The sequence below is a fragment of the Carcharhinus amblyrhynchos genome, chromosome 7 (genome assembly GCF_965287045.1).
Source record: "Carcharhinus amblyrhynchos chromosome 7, sCarAmb.v2.hapA, whole genome shotgun sequence".
Taxonomy (NCBI): Eukaryota; Metazoa; Chordata; class Chondrichthyes; order Carcharhiniformes; family Carcharhinidae; genus Carcharhinus; species Carcharhinus amblyrhynchos.
The window spans coordinates 50,593,157-50,611,117 of record NC_137330.1 but is presented as its reverse complement, the minus strand read 5'-3'; the positions used below and the strand labels follow the sequence as shown (position 1 = coordinate 50,611,117).

At 40.7% G+C, this 17,961-nt stretch overlaps 1 protein-coding gene across 4 annotated transcripts in view; it reads left to right on the top strand.

The window, feature by feature from the left end:
- dtnba (dystrobrevin, beta a) overlaps positions 1-17,961 on the top strand; it is a 427,082-nt gene that overhangs the window by 366,348 nt on the left and 42,773 nt on the right. For 2 of the 4 annotated variants that reach the window (XM_080192274.1, XM_080192273.1), the window contains exons 18-19: positions 5,681-5,840; positions 10,428-10,517. In XM_080192274.1, the coding sequence (XP_080048400.1) occupies positions 5,681-5,840; positions 10,428-10,517 (250 nt within the window). The remainder of the gene's footprint in view (positions 1-5,680; positions 5,841-10,427; positions 10,518-17,961) is intronic. The other 2 variants (XM_080192276.1, XM_080192275.1) reach the window with 1 other exon arrangement.

The window sequence follows — 17,961 nt, the reverse complement described above, 5'->3', positions numbered from 1 at the left end:
TTAACGAAGCCACCATACAAATCAAGCAGATAGTAGATCACTTTGAACCCAAATACTTGATAACTGTGACCCTCAACTATGTCTAAATAATCCCTCATTGAAGTGCCTTTTGGAATGTTTTGTTTTGTCAAAGAATATTCAATAAATTTAAAGAAGATTGGCATTTCAATAGTAGCTCATATTTGTCCTTTGAGTTGAAGATGACCATGGGGTGTTTGGTAGGTTCCAGTGGGAACATCAGAACATAAGAACTAGGAGCAAGAGTAGGCCATCTGGCCCCTCGAGCCTGCTCCGCCATTCAATAAGATCATGACTGATCTTTTGTGGTCTCAGCTCCACTTACCCACCCCCACACCATAATCCTTGATTTCTTTGCTGTTCCAAAATTTATCTGTCCTTGCCTTAAAAAAATTTAATGAGTTAGCCTCAACTACTTCACTGGGCAGAGAATTCCAGAGATTCACAACCCTTTGGGAAGAAGTTCCTCCTCAATTCAGTCCTAAATCTGCTTCTCCTTGTTTTGAGACCATACCCCCGGTTCTAGTTTCCAGTGGAAATGCCAGTGGAAACAATCTCCCTGCTTCTCTCATCTGTTCCCTTCATAATCTTATATGCTTCTATAAGATCTCCCCTCATTCTTCTGAGTACAGCCCCAGTCTACTCAGTCTCTCCTCATAAGCCAATCCTCTCAACTCCAGAGTCAACCTAGTGAATCTCCTCTGCATCCCCTCCAGTGCCAGAATATCCTTCCTTGAGTAAGGAGACCAAAACTGTACAGAGTACAGATGTAGCCTCGCCAGCACCTTATATAGCTGCAACATAACCTCACTGTTTTTAAACTCCATCCCTCCAGCAATGAAGGACAAAATTCCATTTTCCGCCTTAATTACCTGCTTACCTTACCCCAGTATATAGATGACTGCTAAGACTGCTCAATACCCAGAAGTTTCTGCTGCAAGGAGAGTAGGATACTGCAGATAATTGAGATTTGGAAAGTTGCTGGCTTGGGATTTCCTCCTCTTGTATTTTCCCTGCCTCTATGACTTGCTTTCAAACATAGCCGTACCATTTATTATTTGATTGCGCCAGGCCCGGCGATCCTCTCCCAGTACTCAGAAATCAATATCAAAACTCCTAAATGAAGCTCTCAGAATGTCCGTGTAGCATGTTAGTTGACTCCCATGAAAGTTCAACCCAAACTTCAGTTCTCATAGCAGATGCACTTTGTTCAGTGAAGATATTCGGCATGCCAGCTCAAATGACTACCTTGGTGTCTTTTATTACAGAATGCTTCCCAGATCATGGATTATTTTGAAGTTCAATCATTTTTGTACGTAGGCAAATGTGGCACACATTTTGCAAACAACAATATTTTTACAAACACTGCTGAGATGCATGAACCAGTTGAAGACTGCTTTCTTCAACTGCAAGACTGGTCTTGGTTGAAGAGACATGTAGCTAATACACCAGGAGAATAACCCATTCTTCCTCAAATTGTACGTTGGGATCTTTAATATTGATCTAAACCACTGGAATAGTAGACCTTTGCCTTGATTTAGCATTGCATCTGAAGGATAGCAGGCTAAATGATACAGTGCATCCTCAGTACTGCATTGGTCAAAAAACAAAGAACAGAACAGGCCCTTCGGCCCACTGAGTCTGCGCTGATCACATTGTCCCCTCTCGACTAACCACCTGTATCTGTCTATTACCTGCCTGTTCGTGTGTCTATTCAGTTAAGCCTTAAATGTTGCTAACGTGCCTGCCTCAACCACCTCACTTGGCAGTGCATTGCAGGCCCCCACCGCTCTGTGTAAAACACGTGCCCCGCACATCTCCACTGAACCTTTCCTCCTTTACCTTGAACTTGTGCCCTCTTGTAATTGTCATTTCTGCCCTGGGGAAAAATCTTCCAACTGTTCACCCTATCAGTGCCCCTCATAATTTTATAAATTTCTATCTGGATGCCCCTCAGCCTTCATCTTTCCAGGGAGAACAATCGCAGTTTATTCAATGTGTCCTCATATCTATTATCCTCCATTCTAGGCAACATCCCAGTAAACCTTTTATGTGCTCCCTCCAAAGCCTTCACATCCATTTGGCAGTGTGGCAACCAGAATTGGATGCAGCATTCCAAATATGGCGGAACCAACGCTTTATATAACTGTAATGTAATTTGCCAACTTTTACATTCAAAGCCCTGGTTAATGAAGGCAAGCATGCCATGTGCTTTCTTCACCATCTTTTCCACTTTTAAGTATTTGTGGACCTATACTCCTAGATCTCTCTGTGTATGTGTGCTCCTGATGGTTCTACCATTTATATCTCCCACCTATTGGATCTACCAAAATGCATTACCTCGCATTTGTCCGGATTAAATTCCATCTGCCATTTCTCCGCCCAATTTTTCAGCCCACCTATATTCTGCTGTATTCTCTGACAATCTTCATCACTATCTGCAACTCCAGCAATCTTAGTATCATCCACAAATTTGCTAATCAGATCAGCTATGTTTTCTTCCAAATCATTTATAGATTATAATCAGCAGAAGTCCAGCACTGATCCCTGCAAAACACTACTAATCACAGAACTCCATTCAGAAAAACACCCTTCCACTGCTATTCTCTGTCTTCTATGGTCAAGATGTGGGTATGCCGGCGTTGGACTGGCGTAAACACAGTAAGAAGTCTGACAACACCAGGTTTTAGTCCAACCGATTTATTTGATAATAGACTCACAAGCTTTAGGGGTTAGCCCCTTCGTCAGGTGAATGGAGAGTTCTGGCCTCAGACAGAGCATATAAAGCACAGACAGTTTAGAGATTACTGATTAGAATGCGAGTCCTTACACCTAACCTGCTGTTCAAGACCTGAAGTGGCTGACAATGTGAGTAGAAGGAGCACTGATCACAGGTTACAGAGATGTGTATTGTCTCCAGACAGTACAGTTAGTGAGATTTTGCAAACCCAGGCAAGTCACGGGGGTTACAGATAGTGCGACATGAACCCAAGATCCCTGTTGAGACCGTCCTCGTGTGCGGAACTTGGCTATCAGTCTCTGTTCAGCGACTCTGCGCTGTCGTGTGTCGTGAAGGCCGCCTTGGAGAATGCTTACCCGAAGGTCAGAGGCTGAATGCCCAGTTCTGAATCCATCTAGCTACTTCAATCTTGATCGCGAGTGATTTAACCTTTTGCACTAGCCTGCCATGAGGGATGTAATGTTAAACCCTGGAGTGCACCTCAAATAATCACAAACTAATCTAAGCTCATGTCACTTAATCTTTAATTTGCAGGTACAAATTGTTGGGAAAAAGTAAATTCTTCAGCATTAGCCAATCTCCAGTATGCCATTTGAACAGCTCATTCTTCATTTTGTAAAATTCCGATATGGGACATGGGCATCACTAGTTTGGCCAGCATTTGTTACCCTTTCCCTACTGCCCTCGTGAAAGTGATGGGAAGCTGTTTCCTTGAACCACTGCAGTGCATGTTTTGTAACACCCACCATGTTGTTGGAAAGGGAGTTCTAAGATTTTGTCCCAGTGACAAGTGAAGGACTGGCAATAGCGGTCCAATGCTAATATTCACTGACGAAGGGACTAACCCCGTTCATTCACCTGATGAAGGGACTAACCCCGAAAGCTAGTGAGTTTACTATCAAATAAATTGGTTGGACTTAAACCTGGTGTTGTCAGACTTTTTACTGTGTTTACCCCAGTCCAACGCTGGCATATCCACATCAATAGCGTCCCAAGTCAGGATGGTGTGTGTTTTGGAGAGGAATTTGCAGGATTTAGGATTCCAAATCAGTGAGATTCAAAATGTTGTTTGTTATGGGGAGACAAGGATCAAAGCTAATTCCCGTGTTTAATCTTTTCAGCTAGAGATGGCTAACAAAAATCCTGATTGATTTTTCACATCTTGACCTGAAGAACTGTGATCAATTGTGGTGCCATCTCACTACTCTGATAGAAGTCAGCATGTTAGATATTGCACGGATAATGCCTCCCACTGAAAACTAGACCAGAAGGGAGAGATAGCTAAGAATGATTATGGGTTCAACTGAGAGATTCAGCTGATCTATCAACAAAGCTCAAACAGTTCAAGATGAAAGCTTCTCAGGTAGATTACAGACGCCAACATTCAATTAATTATTCATGTTATAACATTCAGCCTAATGTGCGCAGATATATTTTAAATTGTTTTGTTAATTTTGCAATTGCTATGTGACAATTGCTGCTACATTTTCTGTCCTTGACGTATAACTTTTTACAAAGAACCTGTGTTCCAAAATCCTTAATCTAGATTATTGGGAAGGAGTCCCCTGTTGACTGTGGAATGTTTTAGTGCAGTAGCTATGCCTGAACTTTGTAAACAACCATTTACTTCACATCAAAGCAATTTGTTTTTTTTTCCAAATGCAATGATCAGTTTGAGTGGTGGATTAACATGAAGTGTTTTCAGTAATAACTCTTCTTTGTAAAGTGATTGGGACTTGCTATAAGTGATTACCATGCTTAGTATAAATAGTTTTCAACAGCTTTTCAGAAGCCGCAAATCTCTCATATTGTACGAAAGTGATGCTGTGACTGCCTAAGAATTACTAATAACCAGATTGCTTAAGACAATAGGTCACCTCTGTTTATACCTTTAAAGTCTTCTGCACATTGTGATCACCTCCTGACAAATAAGTCCAATTGGCAACAGTGTTTAGCAGCAACAAGTAACTGTTAAGTCTGACAGTACTCCCGGTGAAAGGTGAGCGGAATTATTAGCTACTCCTTTTCAGCCTGCCACAGCAAAATGAGACTAATTGTACCCGCTAGCCATCTGCTACCTGGCCTATTTCCATACGCCTGAGGCAGAGAATATATTGACAAAGTGGGTCTTTCAGGCCGTTGCCATGAGACAGCCCTGCAATTGCTTTTTCTGTGGTTCTATTAATGCCTAAGAAAGGCTATTAGCCTGGTTCCACAAACAGAATTAATGGACTTCTTAGCTCTGATGATTGTGCTTCAAATGCTAAAGAGTAACAAAACCTTACTGCACCAGAACAGTGAAATATGAGGCCAAAAGGGGGAGATGGGTGCCAGAATTAGAAAAGGCAGGGTTTTCCTAATGTTTTACTGGAACATGGGCGATGTTGTTTCGAGGTATTTAGCATGCAGACATGATTAGTGAAACTAGGATTTTATCATAAATAATCAATATGTACGACATGAGTCAGGTGACTGACCTTTCTCGAAGTTGGGGGTCAGGTGCTCCACTTGTGGAATGGTGCTCATTCCAGTAAGTGATGCGGTTGGATGAAGAGGTAGTATCCAAGTTTTTGCTGAATCTGTGTTTCTGCAAGTCAGATGAAATAACCATCAGCGGTAATACCGCATCGCTCATTATACTTCTTGCAAAATACATCCAAATGGATCTTTTTGCTCTTTGGCGCACCAAGAATATTGAGAACTAGTGATAAGTAATGTCTGATAAGCTCTGCAGTGTCATTTTAATGACTCCACTTTGGTTGAAGGATGAAAATAGTCATCACGTATTGTATTTTCTTTGCAGTGACATGGCTGGAACTTTGACAAGTTGTTTTCGGAAAGGATGACATAACCCCTTCCATTTTATTCATAAAGTGTTACAAACTGGCTTTGAAATTGATATTCTACTTTCTCATTTTGCAGGCTCAAGCAGCTGGTTCACCTCGTTCATCGCCTAGCCATAGTGCCAGCCGTCCCATGCCAATGCCCGTTCGGTCAACTTCTGCTTGCTCCACACCAACCCATGGTCCTCAAGACTCATTGTCTGGGGTTGGAGGAGATGTGCAGGAAGCTTTTGCACAGGGTAAGTGATAATTTCAGCAACCGTAGTTGCCTGCAACAGTCAGTGTTGTTCTTTCATTATTCCTTTTGTATACACTTTACTATGAAGAATTGCAAAAGTAAGTATTTTTCATACTGTATCCTAATTGCTGATTTGTAAGGAGGTAACTCTTAATATCATATCTGTAAAAGCAAAAAACCTGCCAAAGCCAGTTATGTGTGGAAATAGGACAGTTTGGGACTTCAAATATATCCTAACTGTGACCTTGCAAGAGGATCACCAGTGTGCAAGAATGTGCCACAAAAGCAGTTTAATTCTTATTAAGATGTGTGTGGCATACCAAAATCCTAAAAGGGAGCAATAAATGTAATGCTATCAAAGATTGTCCAAAGTATTTGCTTCATCACTTGGTGCACTGTAATCTGACAGCACCTATAACCAAGTACAATTTAGTTGTTGACTCATTAGCCTTAATGGCCATTAGTCAAAGAAAACTGTTACCTTTCTTGGAGTTGTTTGACTTGGTCTATGGAGGTGGATGGGAAAACGACTGTAACTGGAATGATAGTTGATATCTTGATGTCTTGGTCAGAATACATAATAGCTGGCTGTACAAAATTACAATTGCCTTGACTTTTTTACATTATGCTCTCTATGCAACCTGTGAGAAGTAATAAATATTTATATTGGCCATTATATATCAAGATGTCTTTCAAACTGGAGGCTTGTAACCAGTGGTGTGCCTCAGGGATCGGTGTTGGGTCCACTGTTATTTGTCATTTATATTAATGATTTGGATGAGAGTTTAGGAGGCATCATTAGCAAGTTTGCAGATTACTCCAAGATTGGTGGCATAGTGGACAGTGGAGAAGATTATCTAGAATTGCAATGGGATTTGATCAATTGGGCCAGTGAGTTGATGAATGGCAGATGGAATTTAATTTAGATAAATGTGAGATGATGCATTTTGGTAGATAGAATCGGGGCAGGACCTACCAGTTAATGATAGGGCTTTGGGGAGAGTTATAAAAGAAAGAGATCCAGGAGTACAGGTTCATAGCTCCTTGAAAGTGGAGTCATGGGTGGACAGGATGGTGAAGAAGGCATTTGGCATGCTTCGTTTTATTGGTCAGAACATTGAATACAGGAGTTGGAATGTCTTGTTGAAGTTGTACAAGACATTGGAAAGGCCACACTAAGACCAGAACTACGTACAGTTCTGGTCACCCTATTATCGAAAGGATATTATTAAACTAGAAAGAGTGCAGAAAAAACTTACTAGAATGCTACCTGGACTTGATATTTTGAGTTATAAAGAGAGATTGCTTGACTAGGACTTTTTTCCCCTTGAGCATGGGAAGCTTAGGGATAATTTTATCAAGGTCTATCAAAAAAAAGAGGGGCATAGATAAAGCAGATAGGTAGTCAACATCCTTTCCCAAAAGTAAGAGAGTCTAAAACCAGAGGGCATAGGTTCAAGGTGAGAGTGGAGAGATACAAAATTGTCAAGGGGCGATTTTTTCACATAGAGGCTGATGAGTGATTGGAACCTGCTAAAGATAGTGGAAGAGGCAGTTATAATTTTGCCTTTTAAAAAACATTTGGACAGTTACATGGGTAAAATGAGTATAAAAGGATATGGGCCAAATGTGGGCAGTTGGGAATAGCTTAATGGTAAAAACTGGGTAACACAGACAATTTGGGCCAAAAGGCCTGTTTCCATGTCGTAAACTTCAATGACTCTGTTTTCTTAAATTTGTTTTCCGGAGGTGGGCAATGCTGAATTTATTGCTCATCTCTAGCTGCCCTGAAAAGGTAATGGTGTTTCATCTTGAACCACTGCAGCCCTTGATGTGAAATTGCTTCTACAAAGGTGCAACATGGGAAATTCTAGGGAACTGGCCCAAGGAGCAATGGAACAACAGTATATGTGAAAATCAGGATGGTGTATGACTTAGGGGTAGACTTGAATGTGATGATGTTCTCACAATGTCGCTGCTCGTATCCTTGCTGGTTCAGGTTGCAAGTGAGGAAGGTGCTGTTGAATCTTGGTGGGTTGCTCTAGTGCATTCTGTGAATGATACATATAGCTGCCAATGGCACCAATTCTGCATGAATTTGAGCTTTCTGAGCTTTGTAACTACACACGTCGGGGAAATGTTGTATTCCATCACACTTCTGACTTCACCTTTGTAGAGGATATCTGGACGCACCACTTAACCACCATTTAAAGCATAATATCCAGCATGTGCCTTTATCAACAGTGTTGGTATTCCTGGTATAGCTTACCTCTGGTTATTGCAGGCCCTCAAGGTCTTGAGTTTGAGGAACTGGATGAGACTTAACTGTTAACAGTCTAGGGAAGAGCTGAAATTTATTACTTGACTTGCTTCCAACAATCACAGCTATATTCCTTTGTGTGACTCCAGCTGCTGGAGGGGTTTCTATTCTTTGGCCTTATTCAGCTCAGTTCTGTTAATGTTCCCTGATGGTCTACTCATTCAGTTATTCTCTTGATGTTGAGAGCAGCAACTATCATCTTTCCTCTGACAGTCAGCATTGTGCCCATGCGTTGATTAAATCCAGAGCAGAATGAATCTAGTGGAACCTGAACTGAACATTGGTAAGCAGTTTCTGGTTGGTAAATGTTTAGTGACACCAAGTAGTAAGACCTTCCAGCACTTTGAATGTTCAGAAAAAGCAAGAATTGATCAGGTTAGGTTTATTTTGGTTACAGGATATGTTCTATGAAAACAAAACACACATTTCAATGGCTCACTAATATCCTCTATGATAGAAGACTTAATTCCAACAATGTTAAATGTCACATATACATGCAGCAGTATAAATCACCGCTGAGATTGATCAATAGAATACTTCACAAATTTTTCTTCCTGTACTTATTGAAATTTAATTTTAGTCAGGTTATGTTATTTTAACTGGAGCAAAGAACATTACCGTCATTGTTAAGACCTTTGAAAAGCTGAGTGCAAAGGGCCTTAGTTTAAGGTAACAGTTAGAGAAAAGCTCTATCTCCATTGTTTTCCCAAGAAAAGAATGTGTAAAAGAGAAAAACTGATGACACAAACTAATAAAAAGGAACAGAATAAAGCAGAAATCAGTCCATTAATGCAGCATCTGATTTCTCTGATATGATGGACAAGGTTTGCCCATCTGTAATTTAAGATGAAAATTAAAGTTTATTTATTAGTGTCATAAGTAGGCTTACATTAACACTGCAACGAAGTTCCTGTGAAAATCCCCTAGTCGCCACATTCCAGTGCCTGTTCAGGTACACTGAGGGAGAATTTAGCACAGCCAATGCACCTAACCAGCACGTCTTTTGGACTGTGGAAGGAGACCGGAGCACTTGGAGGAAACTCATGCAGACACAGGGAGGACGTGCAGGCTCCACACAGACAGTGACCCAAGTCAGGAATCAAACCCAAGTCCCTGGTGCTGTGAGGCAGCAGCACTAACCACTGTGCCACCGTATGCTTTTAATGTGAATGGTTGATGTTGGTAAATGAGTCATTGGAGAAAGCCCTATCCTTAGAATACAATTCTAAGCAATCGAGGCCAACCCAGACCTCGTCTCTGCTGAAGAAAAACAATTGAAGAACTACACTTGTCCCTTCAGCTTAGAAGCTGGGAAACAAAAATCAGCCAACTTTCTTGGTCTCATTCACTAGTTTGTGGCTCCTGCTGAAAGTGTTTTAGATGGATTATTGAGTGAATTAAATTGAGGTTTAATTGCACTGTCCACCAGCAGGAGTGTCTGCAACAACTGAGTGAATTTAACAGTTGAGCCACCAGGAGACCTTAAATGAATACTTCAATTGATAACTGATTTTTGTTTTGGGAGTATTAAGGCAGTGAGACAAGTTTTTCCAACATCAGTAATCAATTTAAGATTATTCATACTCCCTCCACACCTTATCCTATAACAACAACTTGGCAGATCTATGGCAGTTTGAAATATACCTTTGCAGGGTGTAATAGGACAAGCTTTGATAACATTCCATGTAAGGAGGCATTGGTCTCAAACCCTTGGTCCAAAGGGTAGCATATGGGCCCTGTTAAAGGAAAGGAGGGAATTCCAGAGCTTAAGGTCAAGGCAGCTGAAAGTACAGCCAATGATTGCTGGCTGGCCAGCATTTATTGCCCAATGCCAATATCCCATGAATGAGTAAAAAAAAAGTAAAAATCTGGGCTGTGTGAGAAGGCATAATGATAGCAGTAGATTACAGAGATACAGAGAGGAGAAGCTATGGTTGGATTTCAAAGCAAGGATGGAACTGTACGACTATACCGTCCCAACCCCCCATTCTGTCCCACCCCCCATTCCGCTGCGCCACTCCATTCACCCTACCCCCCCTCCCACTGTACCATCCCGTCCCCTCCCACTGTACCATCCTGTCTCTTCCCATCTTGGTAAACCAACCTATCCCATCCCACTATACCATCCCGTCTTGGGAAATTCAAGTTAGCCTTCAGGTTCCATCGTGTAGAAATTCTGATGGTAATCTCCTACTGCACAGAAAATCCTCTGAGTGATATAGGTTGTACACCAGCCTGAACCTGCAGATTTTTTTTCATTTTGTACAGGAGCCCGCAGAAACCTACGAAATGATTTGCTGGTGGCAGCTGACTCCATTACAAACACAATGTCCTCGCTGGTCAAGGAGCTTCATTCAGGTAGGGACATAGGTTGAAACTGACCATAGAATATGGGCTAATTCTCCAGCTAACCTGAAGATATAACAAAATGGTATGTTTGTGGGATTCATCTTTAGTACAATTAGGATTTTTTTTTAGAAAGATTTGATTGCAGATTCCTGAAAATGCATTTATTTGCATAAAATGAGATTGTAATCTCAATTGGTGCGAGTCTCGAGATTAAGGAACATTGATGTACCTCCCAACTGTTCTGGTACAGAAATGGATCTTTAGCCATTCCTTACGAGACACAGCTTTTTAACCTTTCAAACTGTCAACAAAGATGAATATCCACATCCCACAATAAACTAATTAGAATCGGAATCCTCTCTCAAGACACCTTTTTTTAAAGAAGACACACAGTGGTTAGCGCTGCTGCCTAACAGCGCTAGTAACCCCAGTTCCAATTCTGGCCTTGGGTGACTGTCTGTGTGGAGTTTGCATATTCTCCCTGTGACTGCATCGGTTTTCCCCAGGCGCTCCAGTTTCCTCTGACAGTCCACAGATGTGCAGGTTAGGTGGAATGGCTGGGGTACAGTTGCCCCTTCGTGTCCCAAAATGTATAGGTTAGACGGATTAACTGTGGTAAATGTGTGAGGTTACAGGAATAGGGTGGGAGAGAGAGCCTGGGGTAAGATTCTCTATCGGAGAGTTGGTGCAGTTTCGATAGGCCAAATGGCCGCCTCCTGCACTGTACGGATTTTATGAGGGATTCTGTGACAGGATGTGCCCAATGGCAGCACGTGTAAAGGAAAATCCTTACTGTCTAGCCTTAGTTACGACTCTTGATCTAAAGGGAAATGGCACTCTGAGAATTGCCTCAATTAAGCCAAATTAAGATATTGGTGAATGAACTCGAATTTGTCCTGATGCTCCTTGAAAATATTAAGCAGCTAGAAGTAAACCTGCAACAATATAGCAAAAAAAGTTTCCAAATTTAGTTTGACACTATCTATTCTAGAACAAATACCATGCCAGCATTCCATTTACAAGCCCTGTAACACAGGTTTGCTCCAAGTGCCATCTTGCACATGACAGCTGAACTAAGCTATAATACTAGCGTATTATAGTAACAATGGTCTGGACAGCACACATCACTGATTTTGGAGAGAACTGACCAGAAGGAATCAGCAGGCTCTGTGCTGTCAATTGCCCCTATTCTGGCATCAGTTTTATTCTAAGGGGAGATCCCCAGGCATCCAGAAACATCAAACAGATTGAACAATCAGATTGAAGAATTCTCACAGATAAAACTGCAGAAAAGCACAATTATCATTTTACACGGAGTCAAATAAAGATTGGGATAGGCTCATAGGATTAAGCTAGAAGATGAAATAGAATAAACTTTAAGAGAAACTGGGATAGAAATTATTTCCTTTGGTTTGAAATTCTGTGGCGTTTTCAGCATGGAACGGAGGGAGTAACAACGAGCAGCACGGTGGTACAGTGCCTCACAGAACCAGGGACACGGGTTTGATTCCCAGCTTGGGTCACTGCTTGTGCAGAGTCACATGTTCTCTCCGTGTCTGTGTGGTTTCCTCCAGGTGCTCCATTTCCCCCCATGGTCCAAAAGACGTGTTGGTTAGATGCGTTGGTCATGGTAAATTCTCCCTCAGGGTACCCGAACAGGTGCCGGAGTGTGGTGACTAGGGGATTTTCACAGTAACGTCATTGCAGCATTAATGTAAGCCTACTTGTGACAATAAATAAATAAGCTTAAACTCCAGATTTGAAGATTAGAGAGGTTGCTCATAGTAATGTCACTGAGTAAAAAGTTAAAAAGTCAGTTATACTTTATTAAACCAGGCTTAACTTTTTAATGGTTTTATAGTGAGAATAGTGCAGAGAAATTTAAAATTGAAGTCGAACCACTAATTTTGGATTGATTGCAAATGTTGAAGCACAGCTTGTGGAGGATGGTAGTATAACTGACAGCAATTTCTAACTTCAGCTGCACATTTGGGAACCCCAGAGGTTACTGTCAATTCAACAGAGTAATGACAATGAAGGCTAAAAGTCTGACCAAGATTGCAACTGCAAATTTGAGGCCAATAGTTGCAGCCCATCAGTGATCAACCAAACACTCCATTTTCGATTGCTTCGGATCTTTATCTTTCAGAGCATCCCTGGGCCACTCAAATTCGTCAACCTTCATGTGCAACTGCAGTTGAAAGGCATTGTTCCTCCTTAGATATTAATCAGACTTGGTTCAATATGTCCAAAGCATTTGCAATGATCAACTATAGCATCTTCCTCAATCTATCTCCAAAGGTCTTCTCTTGCATGTACTACGCCAACTGTTCTGATGCAGTCCCTGCATCTCCCACAATGGTTTAAACCATATGACATTTCCAGAGTTTTCAAGGATTCATTCTTAAACTGCCTTCATCCTACTCTTTGGGATTTTCTGTCCTTCTCCCCAAACATTAAAAGCCACAAGGCAATTGTCTACGTTAACTTAGTTTTCAACCAGCTCTTCCAACCCTGCCGCAGAGACCAAGCACCAGAATATTTGTGCCCTCGATGAAGCAATTTTCTATGCCAAAGACTTTGTTGTTGTTGCATTTGCAAGGTCTGATTCCTGTGAACTTCAGTGGACTCTCCCGAGATGTTCTGGTGAATTGGCCATGATGGAATAGGAATCATTACTGAAAGGAAGGAAAGTGAACATGTAATTGCAGGCATTCAAGGAACGAATAGGTGACCTCCAGAAGTTGTTCATTCCTGTTTGACGCAAGAGTGGTAAGGGAACTGTGGCCAAACCATGGCAAAGAAGGGAAATTAGAGATAGTATCTGATTCAAGAAGCTTACAAATTGGCAAGAGAAAACAATAGACCTTAGCATTGGGAGCAGTTTAAAATTCACCAAAGGAGGACCAATTGATTAAAAAAGGGAAAATAGAGTATGAAAGTAAGCCAGCAGAGAACATAAAAACTAACTATAAAACTTTCATAGGGTGTGTAAAGAGAAAAAGATTAATAAAAATGAATGAAGGCCCCTTATAGTCAGAAATGGGAGAATTCATAAAAGGGAATTAAAAAAAGGCCGAGAAATTAAATTCATACTTTATTCCTGTCTCCCTTTGTGAAGACTGAAGCAATGTACCAAAAGTGCTGAGAGAAACAAGTTTTAGTGAGGAGCTGAGGGAAATCAGTGTTAGAGAAATGGTTTTGAGGAAACTGATGGGATTGAAGTTGATAAATCTCTGCTGCTGATAATTTTCATCCTAGAGTGTTTAAGGAAGTGGCCCTGGAAATAGTAGATCTATTGGTGGTCACTTTGCAAAATTCTTTGGACTCTGGACTGGTTGCTGCAGATTGGAGGATAGTTAATATAAGCCCACTATTCAAGAATGGAGGTAGGGAGAAAATAGGGAACTATAGACCAGTAAGCCTAACATCAGTGCTGGGGAAGCTGCTCGAGTCTATTATCAAGGATTTCATAGTTCAGCATTTGGAAGGCAGTGGTATAATCAGACAAAGCAGCACAGATTTGCAAAGGGGAGATCATGCTTAACTAATCTACTAGAATTCTCTGAGGATGTAATTAGGAGAATGGACCACGGGGAACTGGCGGATATGGTTCATTTAGACTTTTAGAAGTCTTTCAACAAGGTCTCAGATAGCAGACTACTACGTAAAGTTAAAGCACGTGGAATTGCTGGCAGTGTCTTGAGATGGAATGAAAGCCAATAGGAAGCCAAGAAGTGGCATAAATGAGTCTTTTTCTGATTGGCAGGCAGTGACTAGTGGAGTATCGCAGAAATCTGTGCTGGGACCCCAACTGTTCATATTATGTATTGATGTTAAAGAAGGAAACTAAATGTATTATCTCCAAGTCTGCAGATAATACAAAGTTGGGTGGAAGGGTGAGCTGTCAGGAGGATGCAGAAAATCTTTAGCATGATTTGGAGAGGCAGTGTGAGTGGGTATATGCATGGCAGATGCAGTATAATGTGAGGTTATCCACTTCAGTAGCAATAATAGGAAGGCAGATTATTATTTAAATGGGTGTAAATTGAGAGAAGCAGATACTCAGAGAGATCTTGGTGTCCTCATGCATCAATCACTGAAAGTAAGCACACAGTTACAGCAGGCAATGGCATATGGTATATTGACCTTTGTAGCGAGGGGATTTGAGTATGGGAGTAGGCATATTACTGCAATTGTGTAGGGTATTACTGAGGCCACATTTGGAGAATTGTGTGCAGTTTAGGTGTCCTTCTCTGAGGAAGGATGTCCTTGCTATAGAGAGAGTGCAATGAAGGTTTTCCAGGCTGATTTCTGGGATGGCATGTCTGCAATATGAGGAGAAACTAAGTTGGTTAGGTTTGTATTCATTGGAGTTTAGAAGAGTATGTGGTAATCTTATAGAAACTTAGAAAATTTTAACCAATTAGACAGGGTAGATTCAGGAAGAATGTTCCTGATGGTAGGGAGTACATAACTGAGGGTTATAGTTTGAGGATAAGCTGTAATCCTATTATGACTGAGGTGAGGAGATAGTTGTTTACCCAGCGAGTGGTGAATCTGTGAAATTCAGTACCGCAGAAAGTAGTTGAGGCCAAAATGTATGATTTCAAGAAAAAAATTAGATGTAGTTCTTGGAGCTAAAGGGATCAAGAGATACAAGGGGAGGAAGGATCCAGATACTAAATTTGATGACCAGCAATTATCAAGATGAATGGTCGAGCAGTCTTGAACGGCTGCATGGCCTACGCCTGCTTCTATTTTTTTATATTTCATATGTTCTGACGAGAAATACTTAATTTACTAATTTGGAGCTGTTTATGATGGTGATGCTAGCCAAGCTCTATTTTCAGATATTATCCTCATTGGTGGTCTTTGTCTGCTGGAATTATCAGTAATTTCCGTAGGCATGAAATTGCAATGTTGGAATTTGTTATTTATTTTTGGGATGTGGGCATCATCAGCTGGGCGAGCATTTATTGCCCGGCCCTAATTGCCCTTGTTTGGAGGGCAGTTGAGAGTCAACCACATTGCTGTGGCTCTGGAGTCACACGTAGACCATTATCAGGTAAGGATGGCAGATTTCTTTCCCTAATGGACGTTAGTGAACTGGGTGGGTTTTTCTGACAATCAACAATGATTTTATGGTCATCAGTAGATTTTTAATTCCAACTATTTTTTATCTAATTCAAATTCCACCATCTGCTGTGGCGGCATTCAAACTCATGTCCCCAGAACATTAGCTGAGAGTGCATCTTGGTTAGAATTCAGATTCCAGCCTCTAGAATGAAAGCAATGATTTGATGGCAGTTACAAGCAAATCTGGCATCCAGACTATGCCAATATCTCAACTGAAGGAGGAAGTGGCAATGAGAAACAGCTGTGCATAAAAATATCATATTAATTGGACTTCCTCTTATTAGCTGATGTGTTTCTTTTAGAAAAGAACAGACTGAGAACTGGAGCGTAGTCACCCACATGTCCTGATAATCTTTTCTTGTACATTATTTACCTTCCTGACTGTGTATGCATTGCGGACATTGATTTGCCATCTTGATGTAAAGGGCATATTATGGATCAGACCTAACAAAATGTCTTGTTGTCATTACAATAATTGACCCTTTTGAAAGTTGGCACAGTGGAAAATTGGATACTCATTGACTCATGTTGAAATGTCATCTGACAGATATCAACAACTCGAGGTGTTCAACGCGTTTACTGAAACTTAGTATTGTGGGTTGACGTCCGCACCCATAAATCTAGCCAAGTGTCAGTTTAAGGCACCAGTCGTATCAAATTATCAACAATTCACATTCTGTATCAGCTTTAAAGGTCAAAGCTTCAGTGTTACATAAAATATTAGTGTCCAGTTGTTATGTAAAAGCAACAAGGTTTCACATCATTGGCACAAAAACTGCATTGTAACTAAACATCAAAATCTCAAATCTAATGAGTCCCAGCAAGTGGTATGAATTTGAAAACTACCTGCTCCAGTTTCACACTACATTATCTTCTCATCTACTGCAATCTAATTGCAACCAGTGTGGAACCATCTTAATAAGTTCTCTAGAAAGGTTAATTTTTTTTATATTGGCAGGGAATGACTAAATTAAAAAATGTAACCAGCATTTGGACATTTGATCTAAGCTCGATGGAGACGAGTTTACTTGTATGTGTAAAATTCTGCTTTGCCTCAATAAAAAAAAGCAAAGCCTGCAATAAGCACAGTACTGCTACTTCAGATGTTCGAAAACAGATACAAGTGCCAAACTAGTAACTGGATCATTTGTTTCAAAAATAGTCATTCTTTCATCTAAAAATAGCAATTTTATGGAACTGTCTTCCAGTTATTTTTAAAACATTTTCCTTTGTGTTTTTTTTTGAAAAGTCTGTCTCATTAATGAAAGTGACAACTTAGTGTAAACCATACTATAATTTAACGAATTGTACCACGTGCACAGACACTTGGAAAGACAATGTCACGTAAAGATGTGTATCAAATCTTTTTCTTGGCTTTGAAATGGCGGAGAGGCGCTCAGATCAGCTCAATCATGGTGACATATCATGTCATCAACTCTGTGATGTGTTCCGACATGATTCATGTGATTCTGTTGCTCATTTGATGACACTTCAAGTGTGCTATTTCTAATATTTGTTACCTTTGTACTAGCTGCAATTAATTAGTCATTCAGTACATTTGTCATGCTGTGAAAGTGATGTTTTAGTCGTGCTAATTAAGCACCATTTACGTCTGCATCAAGAGTGACCCCATTTAAACTGGTTCTGAATGTTGTTTGCATTGAAGATTGAGCTGTTCTGTTTCTGTTACACTTCGACGCAGACTGGTTCGAAATGTTGTTAGCAGCTGATTCCTTTTTTTGTCCAGCTTCAAATTCCAAAAATATATTTTGTATGAATCGAGTGACATCAGGTTGCTAGGCGATTGCAAGCCTTTCAGGATATATGCTTGACAAGCCTGTTGGCTTGGTATTTATATTTACTCGGCTGTAAACCCAAAGTGAGATGAAAACCTCTAGAGAGTAACATGTTTTCTTGTTGCTTTGCATCCAGCTGATGTTTGGCCTTTGGAGCTGTTTGCCTTCTTGTTTTAGATTTAAGGATTATAAAAATATACCCACTTTGCCATGGAGACAGATCTGCCAGCTTCTGTACTTAAAAGTATCTTTGATTTTAATGTAAGTTATTCGTGGGGTGTGGACATGATTGGCATGGCTGGATTTATTATTCATCACTAATTGTCCTTGAGAAGCTGGTGGCTCACTGGACATTTTCCAAGGGCATTTAAAAATCAACCACATTGCTGTCCTTATGGAGTCATAGGTCCGAATAAGGATGGCAGATTACCTTTCCCAATGAGCTAGAGTGAACCAGATTTTTTTTGTGCTCGCCAATCTATCTGTTACAGAAGCATCTGTCCGTGACAGTACTGGTA